Source organism: Lottia gigantea, assembly GCF_000327385.1.
Source record: "Lottia gigantea unplaced genomic scaffold LOTGIsca_6, whole genome shotgun sequence".
NCBI lineage: Eukaryota > Metazoa > Mollusca > Gastropoda > Lottiidae > Lottia > Lottia gigantea.
This window is the reverse complement of record NW_008710049.1, coordinates 1,749,409-1,769,871: the sequence shown is the minus strand read 5'-3', so window position 1 is coordinate 1,769,871 and position 20,463 is coordinate 1,749,409. Positions and strand designations below refer to the sequence as shown.

The 20,463-nt window shown below is 29.9% G+C and overlaps 1 protein-coding gene across 1 annotated transcript; it reads right to left on the bottom strand.

Moving 5' to 3' along the window:
* Positions 1-820: 820 nt before the first annotated feature.
* On the bottom strand, positions 821-19,367 carry LOTGIDRAFT_107213 (hypothetical protein; the record flags this gene model as incomplete). The annotated part of the gene is made up of 29 exons (XM_009063844.1): positions 821-932; positions 1,372-1,566; positions 1,873-2,039; positions 2,751-2,909; positions 3,275-3,421; positions 3,844-3,945; positions 4,339-4,465; positions 4,889-5,088; positions 6,295-6,605; positions 8,514-8,730; positions 9,002-9,220; positions 11,076-11,252; positions 11,442-11,609; positions 11,937-12,113; positions 12,434-12,560; positions 12,770-12,836; positions 13,044-13,128; positions 13,484-13,630; positions 13,844-13,981; positions 14,196-14,261; positions 14,462-14,716; positions 14,930-15,107; positions 15,384-15,586; positions 15,899-16,013; positions 16,726-16,787; positions 17,196-17,318; positions 17,937-18,074; positions 18,445-18,570; positions 19,191-19,367. Coding segments are annotated over 29 exons (4,485 nt in total), but the record flags the coding sequence as incomplete, so codon positions are not given.
* Positions 19,368-20,463: the final 1,096 nt, after the last annotated feature.

The following is a 20,463-nucleotide window of genomic DNA, read 5'->3' as shown; positions in this document are numbered from 1 at the left end:
CACTGGAGATATAAAACTCAGGTCTACAGAATATTTATGTATATATAACGATATGTTGATTATAATAAATAAAATTATAAAGTATAAAACTGGAATTAACAAGACAAAACTGAATGAAACATTTCAATGGAAGGCAGTGCATCACATACATAACAAACATACATAGAAAACTAACGAACTGGAAAATGTAAATAAGACAACATAATAAACTTAAGGGGGAAGTCTGGTTTTTTAAATATGTTGGAAATGATAGGTGCTCAAATTAATGAAAACTATACACCAAAATTTAGAGAAATGTCTCTGATGTTATCTCAAAATTTAAGCTGAATGTTTTGTTAAATTATGTCTGCTTAAATTATTGTAACATTTATCTATTTGGTTGGCATGGAAAGTAATGAACAGATTTTAAGTAAAACGTCTAATTATAGAAAATATGTTCTACTTATTCCAATGGGTTCAACTAAAATATCAAGATCTCATACCAAAACTAGTTTAAACTGCTTAATTGGAACACTTTTTTTTTTAATTACCCCTTTAAAGTAAATATATAGAAGAAAATCTTACAATTGCCCTTTAATTATTATACAGTTCAACAATTAACTGTCCTTGATTCCTCAAGTGAAGATTCTCTTATCAGTTTCAAAGATCAGTTCAGTTTCCTCCAATCTATCATGTTGAAATCCATAGTCTTGTGACCTAGGCCAGTGCTTCTATAGGGGAGTATCTTCTATAACACCTATAACCAATTGACCTACTGTGTGATTAGGCATCCAATGCCAAACGTCTTGCCTTACATATCAGTATGATATATCTATCCATTTCAAACTAAACCAGCATCTTTAGCCATACCATAGAAAACAGTATTTTCATCACGTAACAAGTTATGTGGATCGTCTAATTCTTTAATTCTTCCACTATCTAATACCATGATTCTAAAATAATTATTAAACCATATATCAACATGACTAATAGAGTGGCACAAGTGATACAATTGAAACAAATGATTTCAAATATGATCGTTACATACTGAACAATGTCAAATAAGAATAGGAATATTGAAGCTTGAGATTTGATTCTTGAGTGACACTTGAAACCATAACAAGAAATGGTCTTAGTTTTTAAGATTTTTAAATTGCAGTGGAGATAGCAGTCAGATACAGCTCCTGTTATGGTCACACCATAATCTATATATCACATATAGAATTGATTGCTCAAAATAACAATGTCCATATTCACACTGAGAAATATGACTTGTCACACAGGTATAGTGGTTTATGTTCTTTCCTACCAGGAAACTTCCTTATTTTCCTTTTTCAAGAGGTAATAAATAGATAATAATTGAATGTTATGGGAGTTTGTATCGTTGCTTACCTGTCATAATCTAGAATAGTATTTAATCTATGAGCTATAGTTAATACAGTACAAGATTCAAACTCTATTTTAATAGTAGCCTGTATTAAATCATCTGTTTCTAGATCTATAGCAGCTGTAGCTTCATCTAATATTAATATTCTAGATTTCCTTAATAAAGCTCTAGAAAGACATATCAGCTGTCTTTGACCAACACTGAAAAAAAATAATGAAGGAACTTTATTTTTATAGTTTTGAAAAAAATTTCCTCAAAAAGAACAAGATCAATCTTAAATGTTCACAGCCAGAGGGCTTTGATTTTTGTGCCATCTGAACAATTTAGACTTTTTCACTGGAATCACTGACAGGAGTAAATGCTGTTGGAATTTCCTTGGCCTATCTTAAGATTGATCAATTCACCTTCAGGTAAGCGAGAGTCTGACACACTGAGCCACTTAAGCATCCTAATTTTTAATACAACGGAAGCAAGTATGCAATCTTATGATTGTAAGATGAACCTACCTGAGATTCTCTCCACCTTCACTACATTCATGATTTAACTGAGCAGGTAAACTAGTAACAAATGATTTCAGATGAGCATGTTCTAATGCTTGCCATATTTTATCATCATCAAACTCTTCAAATGGATCTAAATTCATTCGTAATGATCCCGAAAATAATACAGGATCCTGAAATGCAATAATATATATTATTTTATGGGATTCTTGAGAACACTGCCGTTAACTGTATTTGTAAGTTATAACCAACTAAACTGTCTTGGGCTTCTTAGAGTTTGGTATTTGGTTACTTTCTGAGCAAAGTTAACATTTTTATAGTTGTTTTTACTGGTTATTCTAATATTTAAACTTAACAGGTTTATCATTAAAAGCTATCATTAAAATGCATGTTTTCGGGCAGACAGTTTCAAACATCTAATTTCATTAAGATTAGATTAAAAATGAAATTGACTGAGATCTTGTCATGCATACCAAGTTTCAGCGAGATCAGATAAACAATGTAGCCTCTATTGTGCCTACAATCCAAATTAGAGGCATTGAATTAATTCAAGGGCAATAACCTTTCATCCAATTATTACCATTTTTGAACTTGAAATTTCATCAATGTATACATGCATACCAAGTTTCATCGAGATAAGATAAAAACTGCACCCTGTATCATGACTACAAGCCAAATATGAACATTTTTAAAAAAGTCAAGGGCAATAACTTCAAAACCTTTCATCCAATAAGATCAAATTCAAACTTGATCGAGATCTCATCAATATATACATGCATACCAAGTTTCATCTAGATAAAAGCTGTAGCCTCTATCATGCATACAAGAAATGTGGATAGACCGACCAACGAACGGACGAACAGAGCTAAGGCAATAAAAATTACCTGAGGTATAATGGTTAGTTTTGATCGTAAATCATGTAATCCTATATCAGCTATATTAATATTATCTATAGTTATTTTACCACCAGCTGATTCAATAATACGAAATAAAGCTAGAGTTAATGATGATTTACCAGCTCCTGTTCTACCTACTATACCAATCTACAATATAGAAAGATGAAATATACTTTTCCAATCTTCAATTTATATTCCTTCATCATTAGTGAGAATATCACATAATTTCTTTTAATGTGAAATGAAATGGAGAACAGTCCTACTTTACTGTAAATAACTGGTTCGTGAAGACTGCTAATGCCATGTATTGTGCAATGAGGCCAGCAGCATTAGTCTACTCTTCTTCAAATTCAAACTATTATGGGAATTTCCTTTAATAATGATATTTGATAGTTCTAGACCTTGTATCTCTACAATCTTCAAAAGAAAGCCTATTACATAATATATCATCAGAATTTTATTCAAGATTTAAAAATTAAATATTGTATTAATGGCCTGAAAGAAAGGCTTACCTTTTCACCAGATTTAATTTTACAATCAATTCCTTTTAAAACTAAATCTAAACCTTCTCTATATCTTAACTGAAAGTTGGAAAACTCAACTTCACCTTTAATAGGCCATTCTTTATCTGGTCTGTTATTTTCAACTATCCAATCAGCCTGTAGTAAAATACAACAAAGGATAAAATCACCTCTTTGATTCAAAAGAAGCCTAAAAACCAAGAAAAAGTGATAATACGTCTAATACATCTAATTATAAGATGATGAAAGTTAGATTTATACACATCCATGGTTTTCAAAATTGATATCACCCATCATACACTTTTTCTTTCTAATGTATCATGCAAGAACCAACTTTAAATGGTAAATAGTATACTTCATAATTGCATGTGACCTCCTAGAGGGTTTTCGCTTATGTAAATGTAAATGGATTGAGTGCTTACTGGGTGTCATTTAAATGTAAGGATTTAGTTTAAGTATTTAAGTTATAGCTTAAATCAACTATACTCTTCACAGCCATCTTAAACACAACATCTATCAACATTGATAATATTTAAATCATAATACAATAAATTTCTTACCTCAGTTGGAGTTTCAGAATATTCTTTAACTCTTTCAACAGCGACTATATTAGTTTCTAATTCACATGTCATTCGAACTAGAAAGTTTAATGTTTGTGTGACCTATTAAAAATACAAACATATACATCCTCATAGGATCAATAACGATAAATTATAGGTAAAAAGAAAGCAACATACAAGATGTTTATAAAAATTCTGCATCAACCTGTGCAATAATGATGTTCAAAATAACTTTGTTTAGAAAACCTTTGCTCTCAAGCAAGCAAAAGGTCATTAATGTCCAAAGAAAAATATGTAGGCAGAAGATAAATTAATGGCGTGCAGTGCTGGATTATCAAGTCAGTTCAATACAAAAGACTCTGTAGCTCGGTTCAAAATAACAAATTCAACACATTGGCATTATCAGGCATGTTTGCAAAGATGACTGTGGACACTCTGTTCAATACATTAGAAATTGTAGAATGCCTGAACATCAGAAATAATAGAATAACTTACATTTAAAGCGTATGATATTGATAAACCAACAATACCAGGACTTAAACTTTCTCTACCTAATACAGCAAACAACGAGGCGAAAAATACGATTAAATTACCAATAAATTCCAGTCTGATAGCTAACCATCTACAATATAATATATTAAATAACTAAATACACAGAACACATAACAAAAGTTACAGAATTCTGGAAGCTTTGATCATATCAGAGACTTATAACTCTTTCAAATAAAATGGTGAAATGCAATTAGAAACAAAAAAGAGATACAACCCAAGGCACCAAATATGTAATTTCTACCTCACCTATTTTGAGATTCATTGAGGAATGAGTGAATAATAGCATAGTGTAGCACATGAAGCAGACCACATTTACTCTTTTTGAAACACCTGTTAGTACTTCTCTTTTGAGGAGTCTACTACCATACTAATATTGCTCCTGATATTGTCATGCTTTGGACAAGATTTTGTGTTGCTGGAATTGTTTTGCCTGTACAGATTTTTATTCCTAGTATCAAATTTTACTAATAATAAGCTAGTAAGAAATACAAACCTATTAGATGTTATACTGGGAAAATAACAAATCTGATTTTCATCCACTTTATTTTCAGATTCTGTTATAAATCTTTCCTGTTGTCCGAATGCTCGTATTGTCACAGCTCCTGTTACTGTTTCACCAAAATGAGAATAAATAGGAGATCTACTGATAGATTCTAATCTCTTTAACTGGCGAGATGTGGCTATGTAGAATCTCTGGAAAATAAAATAACTAGGAGTTAATGTATAAATATTCAAACAAACAAAAATCAACAAATGAAAGAAATTGTAAAGAGGTTTTCTAAACTGAAAGCATCATTTTGCACCATTCTTATATTCAATCAGACATCGGTGGTCCCTGCATTTTCACTAAAAATAACCTTTTAAAAAACCTATACAATCCCTTTGAGAAAGTCAGGAGTCAATTTATTGCAGAATATCTCTATTCAATTTATTGTCAGAAAATACTACTATATATATAAAATGCAACCATTCTTTGTAGATTGTTTGTAAGAAATTTTCACTTTCCGATCATAAAGTTTTACAAATTTACATTCTAATGTCTGATTGTGTAAAAAAAATTCAACAGCAATGATAAAGTACTTATATAGAGTATATTGACAGATTAGTATGATACAGTGAGCAAGTGATTTTAAATATTTTGTGAAAGCTAAAACTACATGCACAAAAGATTAGATATTAACAAAGCAAAAACCTTATTCAATTAACAAATAATTTACTCTTAATTATCTAATCTACAACAGATTAAAAGGTACCAAGTTATTAAGTTAAATTATCAAATTGAAATGAATCAAACAGAATCAAACTGCATTTATAGTGTGAATACCTAGTATTATTTATATATATATAATTAGCCATGTTGGATCTATTAATGGATTTATTCTTTCACCAATCAAATAATTTTATTAATATCTCCTTTCTGACATATATTTTTAAATTTTTTCACAAGGCAATCTGAGGCAATCTCAAAGATTCATCCTACAATATTCAAAAATACTAACACACAATGCAATGTATTCATATAAAAATATAGCCAAACATAAAAAAAATCTATAACTATTGAAAAATAACAAACTCCAATAAAGGCAGTGAATTAATGCCACCAAATTCTACAGCACAACACATGCTGTAACCAAAATACTACAAAATATTCTAGGAAATGTGATTTTTGATTGAAATCTAACAACTGCAAAATTAACATTTAATATTATAAATTAAATTATTTGTTTACAGTTAAATATTGATTTCAAATTTTTCAAATTTCTGGCCAATGAAATCACTTATCTGCTTCAAAATATTGAGATAGAATCAATTTAAAAATCACATTTTTTCTGTTCAGCAGAATAACTAAAACAAAAAGCAACCTAAAACCATGCTAAAAACAATGAATATTACAAATACCTGAATAAAATAGTATAATATAAGTAATGGTATGGCGACTGTCATGAAATAAGGTGTACTGATTGAGACCACTACAAATGTACTAACAACTGTGAGAAAACAGTGTAGCCACATCCTGATAGTTTGTGGTATTGTTATATCTATTACATCTACATCCTTGCCGAACCTATTAACTAAACGGCCTAATGGTGTTGTATCAAAAAATTTCATTGGTGATCTCATGACGTTTAGTAAGAAATTCTTGTGTAGTATCTTAGAAGCATCTCTGGCTCCTATTGCCTTCAATAAAACTGCTATTAACACAAATAAACCTAAGAGAGAAAATATAAAACTCAATTAAATTTTATTAATTTATAAGAATATTTTTCAATATAGGGGAAAATAAGAATGTATAGCTTTTGTTTGGAGAAAGTTGAATTACATCATGAATATTTATAGAATAAAAGTGTTTGGTATAATTTAAATAATTAGGCTTAAAGTATAAATTAATTTCATAAACACAAGAGTATGGTAACAGGAACAAACTGATCAAAGAAAGAAACAATTTTGGCATAATCAATTGAATAAACCATGTCTATACAATATATAAATTATTCATTCAAAATAAATTTGAACACTTGAGACCTAAAACAGAATCTTATTAGATAAATAACTGAAAACTAAATTTGATAGTAAAAATTGGTAATGATATGAACAAAACCTGTGAAAAACAAGTATCTGCAAAATAGAAAGAGAATATTACTTGTAAGACACAGTAAGTATAACAATACATTAGAAAGTATGATAATTTAGTATAGGAAGTTGAAGTCATTAAGTCACTAGTTTGAAATAAGATGTGACTGTCAAATTCCTAAAACAACCATGTTATCATGCAGAGTAGGAAGACAGAAGAACAAGAAATTTCACAAAATCTTTAAAACCATGACAAATAACAGCTTGCTGACTGTATAGGTATCAAATAAAGAAACCACCTAAAATATGTAAAAAAAATTCACATTTAGGTTTTAGAAATTTTTTCATGTCTTCTCAAATCATGAAAGTAGAAATAACTTTAGAAACAACAGCAAAGAGAAATATAGTTGCAATGAACCCAATAAAATTCTGCCTTGTAAAAACATGAGACTTTTTAATTAAGTGATTGTTGTTATATTTTATCTAGTGGCGAAGACAGGAGATTTAAAATATCTTTCTTTAAAAACCCATTTTGCCTGTTGAGTAGTTTGCTTTGGTATTTGAAAATTACATCAGTGTAAACAGATTCAAGGAGGTTGACCTACACCCAGATGTTAGACACTTGCTGATTGGATAAAATTCAATGACTTATATGATGTCCACTCCTGAGAGATAATTCAGCTACAATAGCAGTAATAACAGCCTGCTACCTAAGATGGCTGAATCATTTTGTGGCTGTAATGTCTTAAGTATTGTGTTGTATTTAAAAACTAAAGAAATAATAAATATGAAATCACCTGTACAGGAATGTAAATAGCTATAAAGATAGGTATTAGAATAGTAAAATATGGTGTGGTATATATTATAATCATAGTTGAACCGATACCCTGAATTACAATATTAATCATAGACTGGATGGAAAACGGTAAAACATAGTCAATTTCATTGATATCTTCACTATAACGATTTACAACTCGTCCTAGTGGAGTTGTGTGATAAAATGTGATTGGTGAATGTAGTAGATTATTGACCAATCGCATGAAGAGTAACATTGAAGCTCTGAGTCCACCTAGAGCCATTATTAACCAACTGGTAAATATCAGTATGCCTACAACAGAAATAAAACATACAAACTATTAAATCAAGCAGTCTTGTATTAGTCTACATGTGCACAACCTTCAGAACAAAGATATTGGTCAAATCTGATTTCAAGGTTAAAATGAAATCTGAAATCCTAAAAGTTTTAAATATATCAAATAGTTCTTGAATAGGCCTACCTATAAGCAAAAACTTTATATACCATAGACTAAATCATAACGAATTGCTTACAAACAATGGAACTGTAAGGTTGAAGTAACAATATTACAGAAATTTAGTTTTGTAGTGAAGTAATAAGGTAGAAATGAAGAAGATATATTTTTTGATATTATTTCCTTGCAAACTTAAGACATAAAAGTAAGATATAAATAGAATATTAAGGGTCATATCCAGTGTATATATAATTACTATTTTTCTAGGTGGGATGGGATCTAGATAGATAAACCTACCTTGAAGGACACCTAAAGCTGCGTAAACACCCAATCTCATGTCTCTTTGATAATCAAATCTAGTAGAATTAGGAAGTATTGAGTCATCACTCCATTCACTGAGCCAGATATTAGAATATATAGCAGCTGCATTGGTCATTATAAAGAAAAATATTATAAAAACAGTCAATAATGGACCAACAGCTTTTATATATGCTGAGAATACTGTAAATTTCACCTGAAAAAATAAAAAAAAGCTCAATATCAATACTTTAATTATAAATGAACCAGACATCAATTGAATTGAAACAATAGCATTTTGTATAATTTTAAGACCAGACAGATCAATGTAAATATTTGAAATGGATATCAATTTTAGTTATCTTTATGGTGAAACAAATACTGCTTTATCACGTGATCCGCTTCACCCCAGGAGTCACAATATTAACATAGTATTAAGGATGGAGAAGATTATACTAAATTGTTATAGAATAATAATATAGACATACTCTTCCAGTTTCTACACTCTCAGCTTGTATCAATTTATCATCAGTTTTAACAGCAGATTTTATTTCTTTTACATCTTTAACTTCTTCAACTCTCTGTTTCTCTACCTCTTTCAATACTGATTCTTTTAATGATGTCCGACTCTCACTTAATTGTGTTTTTAAGGCTAAATTTTCATAACTCCTATAAATCAAAACATAAAACGTATTTCTTGATATGTTCTATAGCTATATACACCTCATCGATCTTTGTCTTTGAAACAGTGAAAGTGAGTAGACACACTCAACAGCAATAAATCTACTTAATAATGCCCTTTCTCAAAAATGTGTGGAGATAAACTTCATTTGAAACTACCAATTAAATAGCTTAATATTCGATTTTAATCCAATTTGATATGGTTTGAGTTTGACGCTTAACGCACTTCTCATTAATCTTATTCCATTTCTGGATCTTATTGAAAGAAGTTCCTCAATGGGAAAAAAACTTACCTTCTTAAAGTTTGAGGTACTTCAGGATCTGTATATGAACCAATCTGAGATAAAATTTCTTCTCTTATATCCAGATCTGAAATAGAAAATATCAAATGAACACTCCTTATCCTATAAATATTGATCATCAAAGTTATGATGAACAATGTCTTGATTACTACAGTGAACAGGATTGTTAACACTGGAAGTAATGGCCAATTGGAGGGATCTGTTAACATGTATGAATATTCAGCATGTAAATGAATATTCATAGCATGTGCATGTAAAGTATTGTTACTTCATGTGTTACCCCCATGGAGTGAAGACATACGGCTAAATAAATTCATGAATTTTATAATGAGATATATATGAGTTTTAATATATCACATTACAGAAATATGAGTGAGCAAGCTTTCCACAAAGGCACTGAAATGAATGGAGTTTTACATCCCAATTTCAACAAAGGGATTGAATTGAATAAGCATACATGTGTACAGGTCAGGAAAAAAAATCTGGAGATTTGCCTTGAAAAATCTGGAGATTGGGTGAAAAGTCTGGAGATTTTTCCAAAGCGCGTAAATTCGTGATTTGAAACTCCAAATTGATTGTATTTTTCTTTTTTTTTTTTCAAATAAGCTTTAAGCCTTGTAAATTAATTAAATTGATCATAGGCCTACATGACACAGTTAAAATTAACAATCTATAATTATGGATAATTCTAGAAATAGTGCCTGATATTTCAAATTTAGGGGCCCAAAAAAAATTTGATATTATCATTCTTCAGTACTGATTGAATCAAAAATAATGTCAAGGTGAAATGATGTTTGAAAACAAGAAAGCAAACATGATCCCAGCCCTCCAAATTAAATGGTACCTGTAACATGTAATACCATATTAAAAATCAGTATGTTCAAAAGCAAATAAATATTTAGTAAATAATATGTACTGGCAATGTTACTTTTTCCAAAGGTGTAATTCATGACATCTTAAATATCTCCAGTGCGATCATTAAATACTTTTCCTGCAACACTCTCACGAAGTATTGAACTGAATTTTCCGCTTCCATTTTGACGTTCTTCAGAATGGAAAGACTTGTAATAAGTAAGCCCGTTATGCAGGCAATATAATGAATGTTTACAGGCTACAGTAAAGTTACAAAACGATTTTATGAAACGAATCTGAAACGATGTCTATGTTATATAGGCCTATTATAGACCTCGCAGATTGACACTGAGGGTATAAAATACTGAGAAGACTTCAAGATTTCGTTTTTTAGTAAAAGTAGGGCTACCGTAAATTTATTAAATTTATCAATTAATCAGGCAATGATAATATTATTACGTGATGAGATTAACGCCTGTTACCTGCAATTAAGATACAAGTGATGATAGATATTTTGTTGATTTATGGTAGAGAATTTGAACATTGAAAACGGTAGGTCCCGTGAAAATTTGATCAGGAAAAAAACCAAAAATCGGTAGAATCAGGTATCCTGCCAGTAGAGTGGTAGACAACATCCAAAAGCGGTAGAAACCCGACAACTTCGGTAGATTACACATGTATGTGAATAAGTAATATCAAGTTTACCTTCCTGAGAACCAAATTCTACTTCTCTGTCTCCTCCAACCTCTTCTAATAAATAATTCTTAAGAAATGACGAGAAGGCACCATTATGATCTAGTAATTCTTGAAATGATCCTGCCTCTGATATTCTACCGTCTACCAATACTACTATCTTATCAACTTTAGGTAAATAACTAATACCATGAGTAACTAATACCCTTGTCTGCAGATAAAAAAAACTCATTTAATCCCCGAAGACAAGTTCGGAATTTCTCTGCAAAAACTAACAGGCCAGTTTTACTATGTTTGAAGCCCTGTAGTCAATTATTGAAAAGTTTTGATACAGTTGATATAATTTTGTAATGTGATTGGCTCTATCAAAGCTTAGATAAGTCTGAAATATTATGCTTACCTTATTGTTAAGAAGACCATTTGGACCAATAACATTATCAAAGATATGTTTACCAACATGTGAGTCTACAGCACTGAGTGGATCATCTAATAAATATATATCAGTATTCTGATACAGTGCTCTAGCTACACTGACTCTCTGTTTCTGTCCACCACTTAAATTAATACCCTGAAATTACAACCCATAAAAACTTATAAACCTAGTATCATTAACATTAAAACATTGTTTCATGCCCAAATAGAGGGCTTGTAATTTCAGGTACCCAACTTTTCTGATGCATCTAGTATCAATTGAAAAGGAATATCATAAGTTTCTGAATATTATTTCAAAATCTGATCTGTCACTTACTTCAGTTACAAGAGGCAACTTGAATATTCATTGGAATCTTTCAGCCAACGAAAAGAGACCTATGAGATATGATACACAAACTAACCACAATAGCCCTTATTTATGAAAGTGAAGAAATAGAGATTAAAGTAAGAATAATTATCTTACCTTCTCACCAATCTCTGTTTGATCTCCACCAGGTAACATTTCTATATCAGGTTGTAGAGCACAACTATATATTACTTTATCATACACAGTTTTATCTAATGTTTTACCAAATAATATATTATTCTGTAGAGTTTCATTCTGTATCCACGCTTGTTGCTGTACGTAGGCTACACTTCCCTGTTGTAAAATGAATACATATTTTACCTTAATCACAAGAATACCAGTCCAAACACAACACATGTAATGTAAGTGCCAAATTCTTCTGTTAGAACATTTTCATGCTTAGTAATAAACTATTTTTCATCCAAATAGTGTACATTAGTATACCATTACTATATATTATTTCATTTTCATATCAAACAAGTATGCGAATATGGAACCAAGCTTCTCCTTGACAATATTTGAAGAAGCACAAAGCCTCAATTTTTGATGGTCCAAAAGCAAGTACTAAATGCATACCATATTACATATATTTAAAAGACAATGATAAAACCAACCTGTACTGCTACTGTACCACTTGTTTTCTCCATCTCTCCTAATAATGCTGATAAAAATGAAGATTTCCCAGCTCCTACTGCTCCAACTACAGCAACCAGACTTCCTTTTTTTATTTCTAAATCGATTCTGAAATACATTAATGTTCATTGATTGAATGCTTTCTTTCAAATTGTCCAGAGTAACAGACATGCTGGCCATTTTCTTAGATCTCATCATATTTCTTCCATGCAAAACTTCTGAAGCAATGAGGTGTGCTTCTGAGTGTCAGATTGGTATTGGCTTCCAACCTTCATCACCAATCTTTATATGATAAATCTTAACAGAAAACTACTTACTCTGATAAAGTTGGTTTGAGATCTGTTTCCCAGGTAAAAGTTCCATTTTCTATTGATATTGTTTGTCCTGTAAGATAGGAAATACAATGATTATATATACAGTAAGATATAAAAACTCTATAAATTATTCTATCAGTATAAGCTTAATATCAGGATTTTTTTTTATCCAGATAATTCATGTCATTAAATTTTAGACGTCAGCAATTGTTCAAGTTCTCATATTAATTACTATAAAACAGATCAACAATTATATCTTGAGAAAATCCCTGCTTACCCTTATCACTGTGTCTATCAACCGCTACTGGATCTAACTCTGGTTGACCTAAAAATTTATCTAATCTTTTTAATGATACACTAGCCTGAAAAACAAAGCATTAGTCTTTCAAGTTTGTTGACTTCTCCAGCCCTTGTTAAGGAAAATTTGTTTTAATATCAACATAATAAGGAACGTGAGTATATTCAAAATAAACACAGTGTATGTAACCATAATGAAATGAAGGAGTTTTCCATCATTTAGCATAGGAAAAATAAAAAAACATGATAATAAATCATGGTCAACTTCATGAAAATCATAATTGAATCTTTACTTAAAGGCAGTAGAATGCCTTGCTTTTGACAAAAAGAGTTGTAACTGTAAGTGTTACAAAAGAAAATACAGCTTTTAAACCTCCATCAACTTTTAATCAAGTAAGAATTACCTTAAATAGGACTTACCTGAACTATACTGGTAATAACTTGAGGTAACATTGATAATGGAAAACGTAAAATATTAAATAATGATAAACTAACAAAAGCTTTCTCAGCATCCAGTATGTTCTCATCACTAGATAGAGTATATACAGCAAATGTTGTTAATGATACCTACAATATCAATCAAATTATCACATCAAAATATTTGTTGAGGGATAAAATGGATCTTTATTTCATTGGGTAGCTACAATTTATTTCTTTATCAATATTACATAACAAATCAAAACTTTCTTATGCCACTTGACTACGTTTTCTTAGCTATTATATTAGACATTTAAACCCCATGACCACATGTCCTAATGGAGGATAATACATTCAACTCACCATAACTGGAGCACATGTCCAAGTAAACGAGGAAGCAGCATTTAAATAGGCAGCTTTCTTTAATACATATAACTCCTCTTTTCTGATACCCAATACTTGTTCTTCAAATGATGGTTCCCAGGCATATAACTTTAATACCTATAATTATAACAGAAATAGTAGTACAGATATAATAGTATAGTATAAATTCTTAACTTCATAAACATATAAACCATATTTTGTATCAAGAAGGTGGAGTACTTCTTATAGTACCACAGGCTAAAAACAAAACATTTTTTCTAAGAGAGTATAGTTTAAGAAAAAATAAAATTCTGATCGAAAATAGATAAAGAAAGAAATGTCTAATGATTACCTTAATCCCATTTAAAATCTCATTCATTAATTTGATTCTTTTGTCTTTTAACAACATTTGTTCAAACTGAAATAGATCATGTTACAGAACTTCAAATATTCAAATGTATAAGTCAGTACAGTTAATTATAGCAAGCAAGAGCAAACTGGATAAATAATCATATCAAAATCAACAGCCTTCAATCATTCATATTCAACAGTACATTAATATGTGGCTACTTTAAAAATAAATCAGCTCAAAATGGAGAAAGCGGAATTTTGCCCTACCTGAAATTCTTTAGTTTTATTGGCCATGACAGCATTAATAGGAATCAATAATATCATAACACCTAGACCAGCTAATATAGAGGGTCCTAACGTCTGCCATAGAAAATATATAGCTATTGCTATCTGTAAGGGTCCAGACCATATCGTATGGAAATAGGTCATCAAGTCCATAAACCTCTGAGCATCAACTGACATCAAATTGACTATTTCACCAACAGTTGAATTCTTTCTAGATGTATTTGACAAAACCAGGGTCTGGAAACAGAAACACAATAGAGAAATGGTAGAGATTCAGGGGGGTGAAAAAATTACATCAAAAGACAATGGGACTGTCTGTCAAAAGCAACATTACTTTAGCAACATAACTGACTTCATTAGCCCATGATCATAGATAAAATATTTTAATGCACTTCTATAGTTCTATTGATAAAATTCTTTAATACTTGTAACATTTAACAATGAGCTTACTTTTCTATAAACTGCAGATACAATGGCAGTACGTATTCTCATACCCAGTAAAAAACAACCATGAAAATACTGATGTAATATAAATGATTGAATTAAAGCCACAGTAAACATACAACCAGCATAAAATAATCCAACCCATAAATACGAATCTTTGTCTTTAGTAAAGTTGATCAATAATCTAAAGAAAAAAATAATTTGAAATGAATTCCATGAGTTCTATGTCCTAAAAAGCTACAATGAAAACATATTTCACTGCTGAAATTGCTATTCTAAGCCCTTATTAAAGTTAGATTTGTTTCCACTACATCAACAACCTTTTACTTTCAACCTTAAGTGACAATTTGACCTGACCTACATTTCAGCATTTATTTAAAAAAACAGGGACCATTTTGACTATGACCTTTCAGTACTTAAACATCAATAAAGATTGTCCAGTAACAAGATGTTGACTTACTTCAATAACTGTGGACTAACAAATTGGAGGACATCATATATAAATTTAAATATGGCAGCTTTCAGACAGAACCCACCAAAAGTTTTAATTAAACAGATTAGTAGTCTTGGTTTATAAGTCCTCTGGCCATTTTTTATCTCTGTATATGACTGGCCATCTTTAAACTGTATTTTATCATTATTTTCATTTGATACACACTGACTCTGGATGGATCTAAAACAAATTACAAAATAAAATACAGAAGATGCTTTATTCATGTATCAAAAAGATATCACCTGGAGTTCAATGTCCAATTCTTGTTTAGATGCTTGTAGGGCAGACAATGATTAGTGAATGAATGTCACTTGTATGTCAAAGACAATCAAAACTTTGGAATTTGGTAATTTGCAGAATCAAACTTGAGCACTAAAGACGACACAAGGCATCAGTCTTGAGTGGCAGGATTATTGAAGATTTTATTGCAAAATGAAAAAAATTTCAAAACTTATGATATCCCACCTTTTTGCTTTGCGTACTTCATATTGCCAATATTTATCAAAGCGTTGTACTATATGTGATGATGTATCTACATAGTTTAACGACCAGAGATCTTTTCTTTCTAACGCTTTCTTATACCCTTCAATAACTAGTCTGTAATGTAGAAACAAGGAATCAATGTAGAGCTATAAAATATACTGTAGAGATACACAATATATACAATATATTGTAGAGCTATACAATATATTGTAGAGCTACACAATATATACAATATATTGTAGAGCTATACAATATACTGTAGAGCTATAAAATATACTGTAGAGCTATACAATATACTGTAGAGATAGACAATATATACAATATATTGTAGAGCTATACAATATACTGTAGAGATACACAATATATACAGTATACTGTAGAGCTATACAATATACTGTAGAGATACACAATATATACAGTATACTGTAGAGCTATACAATATACTGTAGAGATACACAATATATACAGTATATTGTAGAGCTATACGATATACTGTAGAGCTATACAATATACTGTAGAGCTATACGATATGCTGTAGAGCTATACAATATACTGTAGAGCTATACGATATACTGTAGAGCTATACAATATACTGAGTTGTACTATCTATTAAAATAGCCAACATGAATAATCATACATGGGCAATTTGAAATAACAATAAAAATTTTAATTTGCATCTTTAGAGGGGAAAATATTGTCCTCAAAAAAAGTTCATCAGAAATGGATATCAAACAGCAGTACAATTTTTTTATTAATCTTGAATTTATTTCTAAAATTATCAATGGTTATTTTTGCTGTCTGCAGAATAGAAATTAAACATACTTACTGTGTAAACCACCAAAATGTTATTTTAGATATAAATGAAGCACTGTTTTCAGGACATGAAATCTGAAAATATTAATTATATCTACTATACAAATAAAGCTCAGTTAACTGTTGAATGGTCTATGATAAAACTATCCTTGTTGAACTGTAGAAACATTTGACATCAATAAAAAATTTAAAAACATCTCATGTTTTCAGGTACACTATTTTCATGTCATATATAGTTTTTGTATATCATTTCTTTGCAACAGTAGTAAGGTTTGGAAAAACATTTGTCTTCTGAAGATTTGACTATTTATACAATAAGTCCTGGTATGTGACTGAGGTCTCATATTATCCTTGTTCATCAATGCCTTTAAAAACTTTGCACATCTTATGCTAAATAAACACAAGGAATGTTCCATGGAATAATCTTATGTTTACTTCACCAATCAGGCTCATTAACCTATATCTGAAGAGCCTTTGACTTACCTGTGGTTGATCTGGTAGATTTTTAGGCTGTTTATCAACAAATATTGATAGTATCAACTGAACAACAACAATAGGATAACAAACAATAAATATAGAAAATCTCACTTCATCTCGGACTTCATTCTAAATAGACAAAACTCATTTTATCAATTTCAGTGTTTGCAATGAGACTTTAGCTTAAAATATCCTTACAAATTTGAGCATCTTCTAACCTCCTTTTAACTAATCTTAACATCAAAGATTGGTCTCTATATATTTTTACTTCTAATCTTATGCCTAACATGGTGAAGAATGATTTCACATTGAATTGGTTATAATAAATAATAAGTATCAACAAATGTACATTATAAAAATTACTACAACAATTGTGCTTACACTGACCAATAGTAGGGCTGGGTGATGTACTGGTATCATGATTAATATCAGTATAGGAATTGATATTGTTAGTGATATCTTCTGATCTAAGCAAACTAAACTATCACCATATCCTTATATATGATGGTGATATATGGTAGTTATCATGATAAACCATCAAATTTTTTGTCCAAATAATACCATCTACACAATTTTAACAAATAATTTAAAATACAGATGTTTTTTCATACTATAAAAGATTGGGTGAAAATTACATTTGAAAATATCCAAAAGCAGGATCTCTGTCGGTTACCAATACTTAAAAGCTATGGTGATTCAAACCCATATCATGCTATATAAATAATATTGTCAAAAACAATGACTTACCAGTAAGACAGCATGGCGTATTTTAGATCTGAATATCACTAGACCACAAATAGTATATAATAACCAGAATACAAACATAAAACCACAATTACGTATTCCTTTTCTTCTCTCAAAATTTATCATAAAACAATAAATAATCTAAAATGTAAAAATAAACCAAGCCACTAGACTCAAAATGATGATCAACACTAACTTAACGTTATATACTATTCACTACTTTGCAAGCTTTAATACTTTTTTTGCAAGGCATATCAATAAAATATGTGCATATTTATCAAGAAGTTTCATATGATCTAAATTCATGGACAATGATGGGGTCAAATTAATTAGTTTAGTGTAATTGTAGAAACCACAGACATCTGATTGGAAATTGGAATGGTGCAAATTGATGCTATCAGCGTCCCTATACACATAAAAATTTAGAAAACCTATTAACAATCATTTTAAGGTCCATCCATAATCAGTTGTTTGACATAGCGAGCAACATAACTAAACTAAGTCCACCTACCATTGTAATAAATACAACTAATGGTGTAAGAAAATAAACTACAGGAAGAATAATATTATCAGCATATTCTTGTAAACTGTACAGAAATTCCATTAAATTCATTATTCCAATTAATGCTCCTAAGAACTGCAATAGAATACAGTAGACATATCAAAAAAAACATATTCTACATAGGTTATAATTATAGACTGGTAAAGTCAAAATCAAAAGATACAGGACTTAGTGCAAGATTTTTTTTTCAACTGCACTTTTAGGGAGGTCAAGCACCTAAATGTTGTAGACAGAGAGTTACATATAAATATCAAAACCTTCTAATCTACTAATTTTAATTTCCAACTGGCCAGGCCATTGAAGAGCTGAAAGAAATTTATATTCAAGGGTCTGAACCCAAACCTTCATATACAAACATGGTTATAATTCATCATCAAAGATTTGAATACTTGGGCAGAAATAACTATCTGTAACTCTTTAAATATTGGGTTTTTTTTATACAAAGAGTTAGTATATGATTAAGATTCATTCCTTTATTATTTCAATGTCCGAGCTCAAGCAATGTGATCAAACATTCTTAAAAGTTAGTAATTTACCACAAATACCATTGTCTATATTCAAATCAAAGCCGTATACTAGTGTTAATATCATAATTTTATTCAAAACAAAGCTCACAAATCACATTGAATATTAACTTCTTATTGAAGCCAATGATTTTAATAAATTCTTATCATAACCATAAATAATAAACTTACTATTCTGACTTTACTAAGCCATGTCCATGTTATACTATGTTTTCTCACACCATATAAAGATATAACTCGTACAATAGCTGAGAATATTAGAAATACACATGGTGTCCATGTTAAAACTGTTTTTTGAAAACATGGCGTGAAATCAGGATCTGTTGTATTCACTGTCACTTCATAGTCCTGCAATATATAATTTGTTTAGCTTATCAAGATCTATTAAATACAATAACAAACATGAGCTGTGAGAACCGTTCCGAGGTTGTGTCTACCAGACCTACTACATCAGTGAAACGTTGCATTTTGAAGTCATACAGAGATTTTTACAAAAAAAAAAATCATGTTAACTTCGGTAGTGAAAAGTCAATAAACCATTTAATGTTTGGTAGTGAAAAGTGTGGTCAAAGAATTGGCACAATACATTATTGTTGTCAAACTGTAAGAGAATCTGCAAATTGAATTTTAACTCTGAATAGAGTTACAGAAGGCTGGTAAAATGTATATCCGCATATACACAACTTTACTCTATCTCTTTTAACATTACCGAAAGAACCCTTCTATGGTAAATCTTAATTTAACACGTAAATACTCATACAGTGACTTTAAAATAAAGACCAAAGATAATCAGAATATGAATATGTACGGAGCCCCTAAGGCGCAATTGTAAACATATTTATTTATTATTTCGATTAAACGAATTAATTATTTCGTTTAAACGAATTAATTATTTCGTTAAAACGAAATGTTATTTCGTTTAAACGAAATAAATTATTATTTTATTAAAACGAAATAATTATTTCATTAAAACGAAATAATTATTTCATTTAAACGAAATAATTAATTCGTTTAAACGAAATAATTATTTCGTTTTAACGAAATACACTGTGTTTATTTCGTTTAAACGAATTAATTTTTTCGTCTATTTCGTTTAAACGAAATAATTAACCCATCTTTTTATTTCGTTTAAACGAAATAATAAATAAATATGTTTACAATTGCGCCTTAGGGGCTCCGTAAATATGAACCAATGTATGCATTCTAATTTAATGATAAAAAATTCAATTCATAAATATCATATGTGCTATTATTTAACATTGGTATAATCATTTAACAGATGTCACAAATATAATGATATTCAATTATTATTAATAATTTCTACTTAATTCCAGAATCAATTAGGTTGATAATCAGTTTTTCTGGTTGTATGTTGGTTTTATACAAAATAACAATTATTTATTTTGCTTAATGATATATTTCTATCTCTTTGTCAGTAGTAAAT